Source organism: Megalopta genalis, chromosome 4 (assembly GCF_051020955.1).
Source record: "Megalopta genalis isolate 19385.01 chromosome 4, iyMegGena1_principal, whole genome shotgun sequence".
Classification (NCBI taxonomy): domain Eukaryota; kingdom Metazoa; phylum Arthropoda; class Insecta; order Hymenoptera; family Halictidae; genus Megalopta; species Megalopta genalis.
Window position 1 is genome coordinate 29,663,004 of NC_135016.1, and position 18,861 is coordinate 29,681,864.

Here is an 18,861-nt window from a genome sequence, read left to right on the forward strand (position 1 = left end):
ACGAGATTACATTCGGTGTACCGGGTGGCCCGAGAGCCGTGCCGCGGGACTTTTTCAGCTCAAATATTTGCCGGGAACCGCTCGCAAGAAATCATTTCTTCCCGGTGATTAGTGCACATATTGGCACGGCGGGCAACTTTCAAATCGCTTTCGATTCTTTTTTTCTTTTTTTTTTTTATAGCTTCGATCTATAATAACGTCGTGTCCGATCAATCAGCGGATCGCGGATTTGATGCATTTGTGAGAAAAATGAGTGGATCAAATTTGAGACGGCGATACCATTGTATTATCATTCAACGGATTAAAATGATTAAGAAAAGAGACAAATGTTCATCGAGCTCCTGCATCTTGCAGTCAATGTAGAGAATGTTTATTTGCCATAAATAATAGGTTTTTTATGAATTTATGAGAAAAATAAATGTACTTGGGAGACGGTTGAAAGATTAAAAAAACATTCAACGACATCGATACGTTACGTTTAACGTCGATGTGAAAATTATTAAGATAAGAATGAAACTTTTTAAGTTACTCCTACCTTTCTGTAACAGATGCAGACAATTTTTATTTCGCGGAGATCCGTAGTCTACGCACAAAGATCCGCAGTCCACTGATTAGCAATCATGATTTCGATCGGTGTGTGTTCGAATTTTTCACTATTTAATTGAAATTAACGGGTCCTGCGAGGCCTTTAGGTCTTGTTCGAGGGAGCTTCTATAATTTCAAGTACATCGAGACTTGAGAAAAGGATACGTTTGCAAAAGATCAAAACGTTCTATCAATTCCTTTAACACATTCAGTGTGCCCACAATCGACCACTAAAATACCTACAAAATCAAAGAAATTTAATTAATCGAACCGAAACTAGAAAGTGAAAATTTATCATAGTGGATGATATTAGAACTCCTTCGCATCCGAAACATTCTAGTCAAATTCAGTTTGCTCGAATATATTACAATGAAAATGAATTTTCAATTGGTCAAAAATTAGTGTCACCCATATTTGACCGACGTGGCGCTGAACGTGTTAAAAAAGAAAAAATCATATATAGCGAAGACTCTAGATAAGATTATCCCTATAAACTGAAATAAGGTTCCATTTCTCGGTTAAGAAGATACAACAGCAAAAATGCTGTAAAATACGACCATGCGATAAATCTATATTTTCTTTATCTTACCAAAGATCGTCAATAAATTATAGTTATCTAAGCTGTGAAAGAAATGATACAAGGAAAATGATAACACTCTACGCGAACCAATAGATCAACCGATTGGATCATCAAGATCTAACGTAAAGATTGGAATACACAATTGGAAGAGGTTCATTGTTTCTGCTATCAGACGCATCGACAATACAGTAATGTCTCCCTAATTGACGCTCAGATTGGACACAAAAGTGGACAATTTGGGAAGAGGAGATAATATTTAACCTTGACATAACCTTGACAATTGAGCCGTTTATTTTGAAAGCGGCATAAGTCACTTTGTTTTTAAGTCGATATATTTAAGGGTTTGCGTTTTGACACGTTTCAAAATATGGATGCTAACTTTCGCGAAGATTTACTTGTATTTGTTATCTCAGGATACTGATATTTCTCTCAGTATAAATAATTTCGTATAAACATTAAAAAATCACCACTTTTCATTACGGTAAAGTGACTTATGCCACTTTCAAAATAAACGGCTCAATTGGTAACTATAAGAACGAATTGCAAGTTACTTCTCTTCCGAAATTGTCCATTTTTCTGTGCAATCTGAGCGACAATTAGGGAGACATATTACTGTAATTCGTGCACGTTGTTTAACCCCTTAACCTACGATTTAGATTCGAAGATGTTGGGCCGAAATTGTATACAAGCTCGCGCAGCGTTCGGGACGTTCGCACGACTTGTGTAACACGCCAATCCGGGCAATTGTAAAGTTCCGTTACATGTACCAGAATGCTTTGAAATATATCATACCGTTACAGATTACTAATTTTGTATTTTGGAGTTTTGTATAAATAAATATTTTGTAATACTTGTGTCTACCACAATTATTGCATCAGACTGTAATTGCGTATCAAATATTCCACGTAATATTTACATCTGGCCCGATCACCGTACGCGGGCTATGCCCGTAATATTTACTTCTGGCCCGATCATCGTACGCGGGCTATGCCCGTCATTGTAGGTCAAGGGGTTGATCTGTACGTACGAAATATTTCTACGATAATTCCGCCGTAGGCAGAAATACATTAGAACCGCATTTTTGTTTCAATAATTTATTTCACTGTCTATTTATACACATCGAACGTAAGCTATATGTACAAACGTATTTACACCCTAGTTTTCCATATTTACATGTCTGTGCCGTAAAAAGGGTGGAAACCTCCTCTTCGGATCCTCCGGACAGCCAGTGAAAAAAAAAGAATCTAACATCTACGTTCCGATTACGCTACTTCGAGGTCTGAACTGTCGGTGTCCTGTTCCGGTTGCTGTTGCTGTTGTTGTTGTTGCTGCCTGCTCAGTAGCATGTGGTCCGCGACCTTGACGGTGTTCACCGGCACGCTGTCGTCGGCACGCTGACGTTGCTCCAACTGCAGCTTCCGCATGTGTTCCTGCTCCTCTCGCTTCTGTTTACGCCATTTTGCGCGGCGGTTCTTGAACCAAACCTGAAATTGGAAAGAGTCGATCGTGAAGGGGGCCTGCCCGCTTAAAACCACCCACCCCTCGTTCTCGCTCAACGATAGGAAAACGATTTAGCCACGAATTAATGTAACATCTATAACAATACGATAAATTATTTGGAGTCGTATCGAAATTGTTATCTAAAAGAAAATGATCGAACTTCTTTTACATGCAGCCTCAGCGATTAAATATCGTAAATTCTCCCTGATTTTCCTACAGCTTGTAAACAAAAATGGACAATTTTGGAAGAGTTGATGCGATTATTCGAGCCTTGCATCTTGTTTTTATAATTGTTGACAATCGGAAACTATAAAAATGAGTCACACGAGGCTCGAACGATCGTATCTCTTCTTCCCAAATTGTCCATTTTTGCTTACAAGCTGAAGGAAAATTCGGGAGAATTTACTGTAGTCTATAAACCCCTTGCATCCTATGACAACGTGTCAGACTTGCGACGTAGATTTCATACATAACCTACTGGATATGAATTTTATATTATAAAAAATTAAAATTATATTATATGTATATAATCGAAATCAAATTTGATTCCTCGGACATTTTTATACATTTCTTCTAAATCGAAATAAATTAATAAATTTGATTCTTCGGTTATTAACATTCGGGGATAAATGTAGATGCAGACATATAAAAAAAACAATAACTGTATCGTTCTTTTAGGAAAATTATTCCGAATGAAGCAGCGTTGATTAGCACAGCTGCGAAAGAAATCATAGTGCAAAGGGGTTGATAGGATTCCATTGAGTAAAGTGTTAAGAAGAAAATGTACAAACGACAAAAAAAAACGAAGTTAATTCGATACAAAACGATTTGTGAAAGAAATTTGTGCAAAGATCCGCGAACTAGTGTATTTTTAGAATTTTATGGAAACATTGGTGATCTTCGTTCGGTTATGATTGTAATTTTTGAAAATAATCCGATTAATAATTAACGACTACAACTCGTTAGTTATCATAAATTATTACAGATTGGTCATCGCTCGTCAGTTATTATAACTGATTCGTAAGAATTTTGAATTCGTAACAATAATTTATAAATGATTATATGTAACTAACTAATTATAATCGTTATTCGATCGGATTACTTTTTGCCCAACTCCGCTAGAAGTGCCTAAAAATTAGCAGCCTAAAATATTCTCCGAAAAGCTGCCTTGAATCGTGAAAACAAACGGACTCTGCTTCGCATTTTTCAATCCTAGATTAATTTGCGAAAATCGTTGAAGAGTTGAGCACAGCCACGAATAAGAAATCTTCTCTTTCAACGAAGTGTTTTCAACGACATCTTGTCGTTTGGTATTGGAACCGACGCACGTCCGTGTACGAGTTTCTCGTTATTGCATCGCAAAATGATCAAGAGACCTCTATTTCTGTCAGAACGGACACGGCGCTTAATTGATAAGCCCGTTTTACCTGCGCGCTCTCGTATTCATCGCGCGGGGTCTCGTAACAAGGCGGAAGGGAGCCAGCGAAGATCAAACGGCTTCATCCCACATTCGAAATCATCATTCGTTCCTCACGCTTGTCCGACTCGATTTAAACGAACGCTGAAAATCAATACCTCCGTTGTTACCTTCGGCGTTTCGGATATTCCGCTGATCTCCCGTCTAATTACTTAAGAGTCCCCGCTCGCGCTTCTAAACCTTCCATTTCCTATCATTGAAATTGCAAATAGCATCGCCAATTCCTAATAAATTGGGACCTAATGTATTACGCCTCGACAATTCTGTGGCTGCAAGGAAGAACGCGGCAAATCATCGTGTTCTAACTTCCGAGATATTATCGCTCGAAGTTTCGATCACCATTGCTAATTCAGTTGTGTTTCAAAATGCATAATTTTTCTCGGTCTATAGAATCTGTTTTCACGATTCTCCAATAAATGCGGAAGTCCTATATGCTACAATTCGATTAACGTATCAACACAAATTTTTTTGAAATTCCCACTTCCTAATAGCCACAGATTTATGAGATCACCATTGAAATTTGATCTGCTAATGCGAATTTCTAAATCGAGCCTCGGCAAGTACAATTTGTCTTCTCGATATTGCTGCAACGATCTTTCGATTCATTTTATCGTCAGATCCCACCCCCTCTCCCTCCCCAACCCCGTGACATGCTTCTGTTAAATGTTTTTAATATTCCATGTTGACATTTACATATTGCCCGCTTCCCGGAGCTACCGCCGTTCTCCCAGAATTCCGTTCGAACCGTTTGTTTTCTTTCTCCGTTTTTCCTTTTCTCTGCAAACACTCTGCGATCCCAGTAATCGGTTATGGTCACTCAGTTCGAACCAGCTGGCAATCGATTAATTGAGATCGAATTACATGAGACTCGTCTAGCAAGCAAATTATACCGTGAAAATAGAAAAATGAAAGAAAATAGGAATAATAGGAATATTGTAGTTACTTCGATGTTAACAACAATCTAGGCGAATACAAAACCGGAAATGTCAATACAGTAATTTCAACTGTTAATGCAACGATACAGTGTAAACACAATTCGCGTGTTAATTATTATATCGAGCACCGCAATTAAACGAAATTTATTATAGTATATTATATTTAACCTGTTGGTTAAATGGCCTATGGCTAAATTGTTCGTATAATTTTATGCTTTCGCGGTGAGAAAAACGTTGTTCGTATTATTAATTATTTGTGAATTAATTATTTGTCATTTATTTGTCAATAAATTTTTAGTAAAAAGATCATCGAATACAAGAGTGTTTCACATTAACATAATAAATTTGTACGATCAGTTTACGCGTGCGTTCGTTAATGAAATGAATTTACATTCGTCATGAAAGTAAATATCTTTACGTTAGTCAATGTAAAATGTTCATTACGATAATGAATTTTTCACGTAACGCGTGAATTAGTTTATTGAAAACACGAAAATGATCATCAATTTTTTGACGAGCAAACGTAACGGAACAATTTCGTTGGAAACATGAATTAACGAACCGTTTATCAGTTCAACGTTTGCAACGCGATTGCCTTAACGAAAAAACTTTCATGCGGTCCATTCGATATATTAATCGAAATACATTAATACGATGTATGATAATTATGATGTCATGATAATTATCAAAATATCGTCGTATTATCAAATGTCCACGTACACATGAATATTTAACGTATTCTCTCGTACCAGGTCAGGCATGTTTTAAAATTGTTGCATCGCTTTACGAAAATTGATATAACATATAAAATATCAGACAGTTAAATTAAATTATAAGATATGTCGTTTCATACAAAAAAGATTTTATTTGGATTCAATTACATGAAATAAATTTTACCATTGGATTTTTTATTTTCAAGAAAACACGTACACCAGAAAGCTGACCCATTTTTTTTTAAAAGAAGAAATATATTCTAATGTTCTAATTAATTGTTTTTAGAATTTAAAAGAAGAAATACAAAATAAAGAGAATATATAGGTGTTTCTAAAAAAAAAAGAAACACCGAAACAATACATATATGTATTACGTTTCTTTCAATTTTTAAAGCACGTTAAAACACGTGAAAAATCATAATCGACAAAAAAAAGGGATTCTTATTTCAGAAAAGAAAAAAAAGAAGAAAAATTTGTACTATTAAGTTTTTTTTATCAAGTTTCGATTATTTCTAGTTCCCCGGCGTTTCACGAGCGGTCAAGAAAATGACTATTTTTAGTCATCCGAACGATAACGTGTTAACGGCAACACTAACGAATATAATTTCGTGTAGACCGGCGACCTGGGACATTTCCTTTAATCGTGTCCGAACGTTTGTTCTATCCGAACACCTGTCGTCCGTGTTTCTGGCATTCTATCGATGCAATCACGGGGGATAGAGTCCGCAAACAGTCGTCGTGCTTCTTTCCAAACACGCGGACGAAGTGCTTTAGGCCCGAGAGAGCCCGTTTCCTTTCCCGGCCTTTTCCTTCGTTTCCCGGTCTCTCTCCTCCGGCCCCGTCTGGAAAAGTCGCCTTTCTACTAATTCTGTACAAACACCGAAACTCTTGCTCTCGCCGCGGCAGGTGTACGGCAGGTATATGTTGTTTCAAAGTCTTTAAAGGCTCTCGGGACCCGGAGATTTTTTCCTTTGCCGGGGCCGACCACGCGGGTGGTCCGCGATAAGTGTGAATGACTTTGGGATTGCTCGATTGTTTGGGCAAATTACACGCCGCCGACGCCGCCGCCGAACGACGCGAGTTTATATCGCGCCGACCATATTAGTGTTTGCCCCGGGATCACGATCACGTTGTGCAAACGGAACTCGTTATCGAGGCGAACGAAACAATTCAGCCGTCTCAGACTGTATGTATAATATACGTCGTTCATTGCGGTTGTTCATTAACACGTTGAATGCTACGACGGTTTTACAGATATTTATATCATTTTTCTCATAAATATCTATTAATCATTTTCGCCTGTATACGCGAACGCGCAACGAGCGATCACGAAACGCTCATCTTATTTTTCTTTGAAATCGTTATAATTCGCTCGTTTTTCGCTCGCCCCCAATCATTTACACGCACGAAAACACCGCCGACGAAACCCACGCCGGCCTCTGAACATTTCTAAAATTTCAATCTTCGATAATTAAATTGACCAAAACGTTTACGCGGACGCGACGCCGACAACCTTTCGAAATTTAATTCGATTGCCAATGTACTTTTAATTATTGTTCCGCGCGCTCCGACAACCCCCACCCTCTCGTCGCACGCATACGTCCGACGATCAGAATTCACTGTAAACAAAATAACAAGCGATCGATCGTTTTACAGAAACGATTCTTCGAGCGAATACAAATTTGATTCTAATTCTCCTGTAATTCTAACTTCGATAACGTTGAAAAATGACAATTTGCGATCAATTCCGCGCTTTACTTGTTGGCTACATTAACGCATTGTACGCGGAATATGTATTAATACCTTTCTAAAAATTTACTTTAATAAATTTAGTTATATGTATATTTGAAGGAGACCCCTTCGAAATCCTAAAAATCCTCGTTTAGATACCTGTTATCGAACCTGTTAGAATTGAAAAATATTAAATATTCTTTAAAAAGTGAATGTTTTCAAACTTCACTGGTTTTCTCTCGCTAGACGTTTAACACGTTGAATGCCACGCCGGTTTTACAGAAATTGTCCGTGGCGCCACGATGAATTTTCTTTCATGTGATACATATAATGTTGAAATATTATCTGCAATAGATAAGTTACAGTGTATAACCATGTTTGACGTGTCAATTACGACAGGGGTCACTGTTCGAATCGACGATGGTAATAATACAAAATTTTAGATATTGACATTTGTTTGAAATTATATATATTTTTATCAATTTGGGCGCGCCGGTCACCGGTGGCCCCCATGACGTCACCGCCAAGTTAAATGCCGGTCACCGGTGACCCCCGTGGCATTCAATGTGTTAAATTACAGTGGCCGAAATAATGCCAGAGAAACGCGCAACACGTAATACGGCACAACGTGCCATACAAACAAATACAACTGTACATTGTGCTGGATAAGTCAGAATTTTCTTGGGACATTTCGAGTTCAACAGAAATTTTCAATGTTTAAACAATGTTCGTATTATATTCTCTCTATCTCTTACTTATTTGCCAACGTTCCAGCGTGAACGTAACAAAAAATATCATCGCCTTGCCACCTCATTGCTATTAGAAGTTCTTTGATTTTTACACAACCTCGTCAGTTTACCCTATTTTGTGCAGCAAAGGATATTCGAGGTCGCAAAAAACATTGTAAGAGCAACTAAATATTAGATTTCCTTTATTATTGAATTTATTTCTAATTGCATTTATGGCAATATTTTAAATGCAGATGCAATAATATTAAGCGATAGTATTCATTTCAAAATTTGTCCACAAAATTTCCAAATTTTTCTGATGTCAATGTAATAACTGTATTAAGAAAAATTGTATTATTTAAATAATTATGTGATTCGCTACATACATTGGAACTAATCGTGCTAATAACGAAGCACAGAAATGTTACGTAAAACACGCTTTTATACGTCGCAAAAGTAAGATGAATCTATCATTATTTCGGCCAATGTATGAGCCAGAGAGTGAGCATTATTCGAATCGTTTCGAATCAATATTTATAAAAATTAAATTGTACATCATTTTCTAAGTGTAATGCTAATGTTCCGAAGAAGAATAGCAACGATCTCTGATTTTTTATGGAACATAATTTTAACATGTCCAGAAATCGTTGCTCCAATTCAATACCGAGACATGTCTAAACAATGAAGTTTAATCATTTGGTTTTCGAAAATCATGAAATATTATGCTCACTAAATTTTGTACCAATGTATATCGAGAAAAATAACATAACTAATAAATAAATATGGTAAACAAAATTATACATTTAAATTATTTAGTATCGCATTATCCAGATACATACTATTTCGTATGAAATAGTAGTAGAACATCTCCAAATCACGTTTCTTTTTTAACACTAAACCTACCGCGGTCAAAGTGACCGCTTTCTTATTTTGCAATTCTGCAAAGTTCCGAGACTCTTTCGTCGAAAACGCTTGAACAAGTTATATTATTGGAGCAAGTTTTATAATAATAACTCTACAAATTCTAAGTAAATTCGGTCTTCTCACTTTTGTGAAGCAGTACCTGCCAGTTAGTATTACTGCTTGGTAGATTTAGTGTTAAATGTTTTCTCGCGGCATTGAAGTAGAACAGCGACATGCTCGCAGTTCGCACAGTCGCGGTAATTACAATTTATGCAAGAGATCGCAGTTCACGGACGCACTGTCGCATTACCTGATTACAGAAGCACGACATCCGCTCGATATGTCTAACGATTTCACAGTGCTTCGCAATAAATTATCTGCGACGATTGAATCGCAAGACAGCCGTGAATTAAAGTGTCAACAAGTTAATTCTCTTTCCAGAAATTGCTCCGACCATTCGGTGGACCATTTTTCGAAGACCACCCGGTACAATCGACAAGAAATTCACGATGGAGTCCTCGATCCACAAAAGGGCATCTGCTGCCGAAACGAATAGGAGAAACTGAAACTGAGCATCGTACTCCTGGCAATCCCTTTAAACGGGACTAGGACACTGCTTCAGAAAAGGATCTTTCCGGCGATCCAGTCTCAATGACACCGCCCTAAGTCTATCCGAGCATTCTTGCGGCAACCACGCCGCAAACTCGAAGTAGTCTCTCGAAGCTTCTGTTCGTGGATTTAGGCTCCTCGAGGAGACGAACAAAAGTCTTCTGACTGCAATTACCAGAGATCTTCATGCGAAATAAAGCTGTTCTTTGCCCTTTGTAACGAGCGCAAGTCGAATCTTCTATTCTATAGTACTTTTAGACAGTTTGATTTGCTTAAGTTTTGTTTAATATTTCGTCCGTTTCAGAGTTCGCCGTTATTCGAATCGTTTCGAATGAATATCTATCTGAGATAATTGTCCGGACGAATTACTTTTGGTCGAATATTTGATTCGAATAATTTAATATTCGTCATTAATTATTCTATCTATTTGTTCGAATGATTCGGAAAACTTCATTATTCGAATAATTCGAAAAAGTAATATTTATATAAGAATTCATAAGAACATAAAACGCTTTATATTCTATCATTCTTCTTATTATTTATCTTATTTCTTGTCGTTATTATTATTATTTTCCATACGAATTCCTGCACAAATAAATTCCTATTCGAATAAAATCCGATTCGAACGAATACTTGTTCGAATAATATTTCATTCGGATTAATTTGTATCTACATAAATTGTCATTCGATCGAATGTTTATTCGACAGCGTCGAATACAATTTTCTTCGTTAAGTCTTTATCTTTTATCCGTAATCCGAATGAAATTTTGTCCAAACTCCGGTCCATTCTAAATGTCTTCTATCCACCGTGCAAACATCGTACGACCGCTTTTATCGTAAACGCATAAAATTCGTACGTCGAGCGTTTTCTTTTCAACGACGATTTTCATCGCGAGTTCGGTGAAGCGCTGTTTCCAACGAGGTTGGTACAACGCGCGACCGAATTGTACATGTACATTACACCGGCAGATACGTGAAACGCAACAACAACAACGTAGCAAACGCGAATAAAAACCGCAACGTCGCCGTCTTTTTTTCCGGCGTAGACAAAACCGCGAAGAACATAAATTGTCTATTAATACCTTGTTTGGCGAATTTAATTTTTCTCGGGGGTACGAATCTCCGTAAATATATTCCCTGTCTATGTATGAAAAATGAATTCCAGAAGCTGTTTTGTAGCTGCCGCGTGGAATCGCGCGGTTGATAAAGAAAATACGAAAAACATTTTCTGCGTTTCATCGGGGGAATAAAAACGGTGCGATAAGAACTCGCTGGAATAACGCTGGAAACAACTCGGACAGAGTGGTTCGAATTATACGTGTCAGCTACTTTTCCCATTCCACGATTGTTCTCGGCCGTCGTACGTCAAAATCAACCTTGAAATCGGAAAGAAATGGCACGATTTCGCGTTACGACGAGTATACTCGTCAAAGACTGGTTAACCGGTTAGCTGTGTTCGGCGAGTATACTCGTCACGGAGAAATGGCAATATTTTGTGACACGACGAGTATACTCGTCGTGCGTAAGAAGTAGCGACCGTTGGTTATTTAAATTGTAATTTTAAGGAAAACAAAATCATATTCTCAAATTTCAAGATGTTCAGAATATTTTTAGGCCAATCCCGCACGAAGTTGTTTACATTGTTATAAAAATAAAATTAGAAAAGAATCACGATATTGGTGTTCGACGTGCAAAGTGCCATTATATATTGTTCCTTGCTTTGCTAAGTACCACTCTCTCTACAGCAGCAATTTGAATTTTTATCTTTTATAAGTATTCTATTATCCCTGGGTTTTTTGTTTATCATGTATATGGTATATGTTAACGTCGAGCGAATAAGTAAATATTAGTAATAAAATTATTAATTTTATCAAATAAAACCGTCTTTTCGACTCGATATTTCAACAGCGACACTTACATCGTGTTCGACGAGTATACTCGTCGCCGCTCGATTCTCGCGACACATATAGGTGCGCGCTCTGAAATCGAGGCGCCACAGTTAAAACTGGTTAATTCTGTTTCTCGGTGAAATTCGAGCAGTCGAGATATTTCACGTTCACCGAGGTTTTCTTCGGTAAACACACGGTTCCGTCTCGGCGCGGCGGCCGCGCTCGGCTCGATCGCGTCGCGTTATTCTGACATTACAAACATGTCCGGCGGGTTAATCGGCGGCGTACGCAAAAACGAGTTGCCTCGATTAAACGTGAAGTAGCTCGTGACGAATTAATGATTACACGCGGCCGCGGACCTTTACACCGTTAAACGACCGTGCCACGAGTTCTACGGGAACCGGGGCGTCGTCGCACGTGCGCGATGTTAATGCATGCGTGCCACCCGATCATATGTATAGTCGAAGCAAACACATTACCGGGGAAAAGCTTTTAATCTAGCATGCAACTCGTTGGCCCAAGTCGAGCGACGCTCGATAAATACTGGCCACAAATAATTTTAATGACCCTCATGAAAGAATTATGACAACCGGGCACGGTCAGCCTCTCCGCTCGGACGCTCCGCGCGAACGGTGAAAACACGCGTTTTGTCATCGGCACGGAGTCTATGGCCGAGTATATCCGAATGGTCAATGTTTGACGACCGGAAACCTAATATTCTTCCAGGCTCGAGTAATTTGTCAAGTTTAGGCTACCGGTGAGAAGCCGGCTCCGTGAAATTCTTCGAATGGTCTCCATAGTAACGAATAAGTTACGATCGGCGGTGGTTATCGGCGAATCGAATTCTATTCGAATTATTTTGAAACGTGATATAACAACTGTTCGCGAGACCTTGGAGTCGCCACTCGACTACAGACGGTTAATAAGCATGGTAACACTCTTTGTTTCTAACAATGAAGAAAATGCGGCTTACACCGCTATGATACCGACCCGCTCGTTTATAGGAAATTCATTCGATATTTCATTGGACATATTCGCTGCCCGAATTCTTCAATACCAAGATACGTCTAAATAACGAAGTTTAAAGATAGACGCATTCGAAGCTTTATTTTCGGAATGATAATTCCCGATAATAATTTGGTCTTCGAGAACAATGAAATATTACTTTCGTTAAATTTTGTACTAACGTATATTGAAAAAAATAAAATGAAATAGATATACGCGTGAATAAATATGATAGAAAAAAACGAATCTGTATAAATGTAAATCCTTTAATACCTGAACATTTCTCCAGATACACGCGAGAAACGTAGAAATGAAACTTATTCGGATAATACTACATTTGGTATGAAATAGTAGAATATCGGCAAATGTATATTGAAAAAGATAAAATAAAATAAATATACACGTAAATAAATATAATAAAAAAACGAATCCGTACAAATGTAAATCCTTTAATACCTGAACATTTCTCCAGATACACGCGAGAAACGTAGAAATGAAACTATTTCGGATAATACTACATTTGATACGAGATAGTAGGATATCTGCAAATTACGTTATTAGAACTGCGACATATTACGATAAATCTCGTGAAAAATTTGAATAAATCTGTTACTTTTACGAGGTAAAATAATAATAATAACCTAGACCTAGTGCAGAAGAAGATATTGGAATCTCGTAATACGAAACGTCGAATTTCTTGTTAGTCGGATATATCGATCGATCATCCTCGTCTTTCAGGAAATGATCGGCCGCAAGAGAAATTGTGTTTGCCGAGGCCACGAAACAGACCGAAACGGTTTCTAAAGTAGGAAAAAGTAATCTCGGCTCTTATGTATGATCTCTCTCCTTCGACCTTACCTCGATCCTCTCCTCTTTGAGATCGACCTGCTGCGCAAGCTGCTCCCTCAGGATCACGTCCGGATAGTGAGTCTTATCGAAGGTGGCTTCCAGTTGCTCCAATTGTTCCTCGGTGAATATTGTTCTATGGCGACGTTTCCTCTTCGCCATGGGCCCGACGGCGGCCGCGTTCGGATTTATTTGATAAGGATGAGCCGCGTGGTAGAAAGCCGGCTGTCCGTGCAGCGAAACGCCGGCGGCCGCCATTGCTGCCACGTATCCGCCGGAATACAAGCTCGGATACGCGGCGGCTGAACAAATAACAGAAATGTTAATAACATCGGATCAGAATCCTCCTTTGCTTAGCATCGCTTTCGGTAAAAAGAAAACTATCCCCCGACTAAATCCACTTTACCCGCTTTTTGAACACCGCGCTAGGTGTCGGGCTCGTTAAAAATGAACGAGCTGTTCACACCCTCGCCACCGTCATTCAATCCCGCGTGCTTATGCGCGCGAATTAGCCGGCATCCGTGACTATTTACTCCCGTTTCGCTTCTTCCGCGTTTCGTTGGCGGAGATCGTGGATTTTACGCGTTCGCGACGAAGACGGATCTCGGCGGAGCGCGGAGACTGTTTTAATTCTGCAGATCGCTACGCCTATTTTGGACTTACCGATTTTCATTTAATTTTTCTCTGTGCCATAATCAACGTAGACAATTCTTATTTTACTTTCGTTTTAGTAAAATCTGTGAAAATACTTTCAAGCGATATCGTTCTTTTTTCTTTTTGAGGCAAAATTCGATTATTTCGAGCGAGAAGGCTGAATCGTCGTCGCAGGAACCATCGAAAAGGAAAGAGAGGCGAAAGAGTAGAGCGTGAATTTATTTATTGTAATTGAAAACTGTTTCTGTTTTTTTTCTTTTCAATTTAGCGTTCGAGGTGTCGTCAACTCTCTTAGAACGTGAAAGACCGCAAGAAGTTTTTATATAAGTTCGTATATAAATTAAATTGAAAATCCAAGCACGGTCCGCGTCTGGAAGATCAGACTGGAAGAACTGTTCGAGTTGTTTCGAGCACCGTTCGAGGAGAAAACTGGAACGAAGCGGGAATATCGGTCGACGGGATGTCGAAATTGTAATATCGTTTAGCATGTTGCGACGCCGTTGCGAATAAGGGGGGCGAAAAACACGAGCCGGCCTCGCGGGGGATATTTTGGTTTAAAATCTCGAAGAAAGCTGCTTAGACGCGACGTCGCCGCGTAAAAATGCGCGAAGGGCGTGTTTGTGCTTTCAACCGGGTCTCGCTCGGTCTCTTTCCCGCGGGCTTGCATATTTTCCCGTTCCTCGTTTTTCATCTTCCTTGCGCGGGATTGCAAGGAGCTAAATCGTTCGCGCGTGATGGAAACGGATTGTGGATTTCTGGCCCGCACATCCCCAATCTGCGCCCGTGTGCACCGTCTCTTTCTCCCTCCCTCCTTTCTCCTTCGCTCTGCTCTCTCCATCGCGCGAGTGGAATACTTAAAGCCCTCGGGGGCATAAAGGAAATTTCGTTGCCAGAACGCGTCGGGCCCTCCGAGGATTTATGCCGTCTTTCATTTTTCCGCTACGAGGCCTCGAAGGACTCGAAACCGCCGCGCACGAAAATTGTCACCGTCGTCGTCGTCGTCGTCGTCGTCGCGAGTCGCGGCCAGCCGATGTTTCGTTCGAGAATGTGCGCGACAAAGCCGCGGAAGTCGCTTTTCTCCGTTTTACTCCGTTCCGCTAATCGCTTTGTTCGCCAAACGGGAAACGAGACGTTCTCTCGCTACGGCGAACCTCTGCGTTTCGATAGAAAATCTATCGTCTTCGCCGATTCTGTTCAATTTCGTTCTTATTTGTTCGACGATTTCAAATTCATTCTTTCGAAATTTCACGTTAATTTACACGTCAGCATACGATCGCGAAGAAGCGGAATTTTGAAGGAATTAATAGACTTGGACTAAGAGCCGGTACCGAAGATCGGGATTACGATGATTAAAATATTAAGATGAGTTCTCGAGCGTTCGCACGCGACGATTAAACTGCGAATTTTTCTGTGCAATCTGCGCCTGCCGCGCGATTAACTAAACGTCTTCCTTTTGGTTTATTTAAACACGTTCTTATTTAAAAGTTCAATTATTATTTGCTTCAATTATCGGCTACCGTTTCAAATTCGATCCACTCGTCTCTTTGTAAACGAATGCGTAAGACCCGCCGGCTTTATACCCATAAGTACGCTTCGCGGGTGAAAATCTGCCGCAATTGTGTTGTAATTTCATGCACTTGTTTGAATGTTATTAATATTATGAATATTATAAATATTATTAATATTAAAAGCGAGACACGACCGATCGTATCGAAGAGCGACGCAGAAACGAATGGAAAATAAAGAAAGATTTCTAAGGTAACTATTGGGTCGGCCAATAAGTCGTTGCATTTTTTCCCCATCTTTCCCCAGACGGCAATACAACGATAAAACGCAATGATTCATCAGCCAATCGATATTTTTAACAAATGTATGCAGATTTTAGGCTTCCTATGTTTACTCTTGCGATACAAACGTGATCGAAAAGAGAGTAGAACCAGCTTCCTATAGACTCTCATCGTTTCAATATTCTATTAAGAAAGTAAAGTATCGCCAGACAAATTTGCTAAACTATTTTCGAATTACATATGAAAGTTCCTCCATGCTTCGTTCGCTTCTGTAAGCCATTAGACTGCGGATTTGATGCGTTCATGGCAAAAGTGTGACGGTGAAACGTCGAATCGGGGAAAAGATCGAATGAAACTAAGAACGTTGACGTATTAACACTTCCACGACCGCGCTAGAGAGCTCAAAAATTTTCATAAAATTAAAATATTTCATTCTATTGAACAAAAATTACGAAGCAAACTTATATGGCATCGATTACTTCATTCATTTGCATTCGTACTTCATGCAAATCTTAATAAAATCAAGCAATCAGTTTTAATTTCTCATTAATCATCCATTCGGTCGTGTCAATCGACTGAATTTAAAACGGGAAGATCTGCCCATTCGGTTGGCCAAGTGTTAATTTCAACTTATTAAAATGATTTAAAAAAGAGAAAGGATATCATACTCGGCTCATTTGTCTTGCAATCGCTGCAGACGATTTTCTTCATATTCTCTTGAGATTATTTTCCATTTTAAAACGCGTTCTCTTGCATTTTAATAAAATACACAATTTCCAAAGAATATCAACGGTTATATCCTTAACCGGTTAGCTGTATACAACGAGTATACCAATTCGTCGCAACGAAGAAACGGCAACATTTTGTATCGCGGCGAGCATACTCGTCGAGAACGGTCGACTTGGAGAAGAGACAGAAAAAACGAGAGAAAAGATAGGAAAGAGACGGGTCTCTTTATCTAGAAAGAAAAGTAGATCCGGCAAAGGATCCGGTAACTTACCGAAAAGATCGGCGGACGTGAAGGCCAAATGATGTATCTGCTGCTGCAGAGGGTGCATAGCGGCGGTGGTCCTGGAAGCCATAGCCTCCGGGTTCTGTATGATGGGTCCCAGTCCGGCGGTGTTGCCGGGCGTCATGTTGCCGATGGGCCTGGGTGCCAGGATGTTCTCGATGGTGAAGGCGGACGTGGGCGAGGACATGGTGGCCGACGAGCTGGGCCTGGTGACCTCGCGCTGCCTGAACCGCATCTCCTCCGAGATCAAGGAACCCCTGGAGACCATTTTCTCGCAGTCGACATCGTGCCTCCTCCCGGCGACGCGGTTCTGCTCGTCGGCGTTCTTCAGCTTCTGCTGCAGGCTTTCCGGGGAATAATTGTACAGATAACGATGCCCGTAACCGGAAATACCGGGACCATCTTGGAGAGGACTCGACGGCTCCGTCATCGGAGAACGCGATCTGGGCGAGTCGCTCGCATAGGTGCTCTCTACCATGTTACGCGCCGAACCTACTATTGTCAACGTTGAACCGCCACTCGGACACTTCGAGCCTCCTCGACGAAACTCTCCGTCCGGGTTTCGAACTGTCTTCCAGCCGTCCGAGATCAGTGCCGACGCAAAGGCATCGTATCTAGCCAGTCGACGACAGCCTCCGTCGCTGAGAGGACTCCGATCAGTGTCAACAACGGTCACGCGTCGGCTCCTTTCCGAAATGTCACATATCAACGCGCACAGGGGGTCGTCTCCGGGCCACGAAGATTGCTACGAACTCTTCGCCGATCCTCCGAGGCTCATCGCGATCCTTCACGGCGCACTAGTATATCTCTGTTCCAGGGTGCTGCCGAGCTCCTTTGTCTCTGTCGAGCACTCGGAATCGTATCACTGGCTCACAACTGTCGTCGACGACATCGGGACATGGACGATCGTCGTCGAACGACAACTACAGAAGCAACGAAAGGGGAGAGAGAGAGAAGAGAGAGAGAGAGAGAGCAGTCTTCGTTCGTGCCACGAAGAAGACTAGGACGAGGGTGAATCCGCGCGAAGAGCTGTCCAGTCATGCAGTGACATCGATCAGATAAACGATATCCGACGACTGGTTCTCTCGGCTCTCTGTTCTCGGATCTCTGCTCTCGGCTCCGTGTACGCGTTGACCTCTCTCGGGGGTGCGCTTAGATTTGCCGACATCTACGCACGGGGAGCCACCCCCGTGTCAGTGACAGAGCAACAGAGAGACACCCTCGAACATAACCGAGCGAACTTTCGTGGACACGTCGGGGAGGAGGCGTGGCCCGTTTTGGCCCCGTCCACTTTCCCCCACAGACCGGCCGGTCGGCGGCATCCCCTACGCGAGGCGAGGATGCCTGGAAGTGGTGGGGGCACAGGGATGGCTCGTGGATCGAGAGGGAGCGACTCGACGATGGTTTCCAGGAGGATGCTGGCGTAGGTGCAATCTCTTGATGACAGCGATGGACTCGGCGCCGGGAGGGAGGCAGGCTCGACGAAAGACAGAGGGGGTGGGGGGTTGGAACGCAGAAACACGACCGACGGGATACCCTTCCAACCCCGTCCGCGCGAAGGCTGCCAAAGCCGGGACACGCCGGGGATGGCGAGCAGCGACGTACCCGGACCGGAAACGGTGGGAGCGAAACGTATTTACAACGGATAATCACGATGTGTCTCGCGTATTACAGAGCTTCCCGAGTTTGCCTTGCGTATCGTATTCACAAATTAATCATGCTTCCGGAAGTGTTTGGTTTTGGAACCGTCGCGATCGAACCGACCGGTATTGTTTCTGAAAATAATTTCTCGTTTTCCCTCTTGCTGCTCTCTCTTTTTTTCCTCTCCCTTCCTTTCTCTCCCTCTCTCTCTCTCTCTCTTTCTCTTTCTCTTTCTCTCTATCCACGATCCGCCAGGATTATCGTAG

At 41.0% G+C, this 18,861-nt stretch overlaps 1 protein-coding gene across 1 annotated transcript; it reads right to left on the reverse strand.

The window, feature by feature from the left end:
• Positions 1-1,793: 1,793 nt before the first annotated feature.
• Gsc (goosecoid homeobox) lies at positions 1,794-18,078 on the reverse strand. The gene is made up of 3 exons (XM_033466798.2): positions 16,943-18,078; positions 13,514-13,803; positions 1,794-2,649 (listed from the first exon to the last, which is right to left on the reverse strand). Exons 1-3 carry the CDS (start codon positions 17,430-17,432, stop codon positions 2,428-2,430), a joined length of 1,002 nt encoding a protein of 333 aa, XP_033322689.1. The 5' UTR covers positions 17,433-18,078; the 3' UTR covers positions 1,794-2,427.
• Between the last annotated feature and the right edge of the window lie 783 nt (positions 18,079-18,861).

Coding starts and splice junctions, on each gene's coding strand:
- Gsc (XM_033466798.2), bottom strand. CDS start 17,432: ATGGTAGAGAGCACCTATGCGAGCGACTCGCCCAGATCGCGTTCTCCG. Junction 13,804..16,942: donor CACGTCCGCCGATCTTTTCG/GTAAGTTACCGG, acceptor TTATTTGTTCAG/CCGCCGCGTATCCGAGCTTG. Junction 2,650..13,513: donor TCAAAGAGGAGAGGATCGAG/GTAAGGTCGAAG, acceptor TTCCAATTTCAG/GTTTGGTTCAAGAACCGCCG.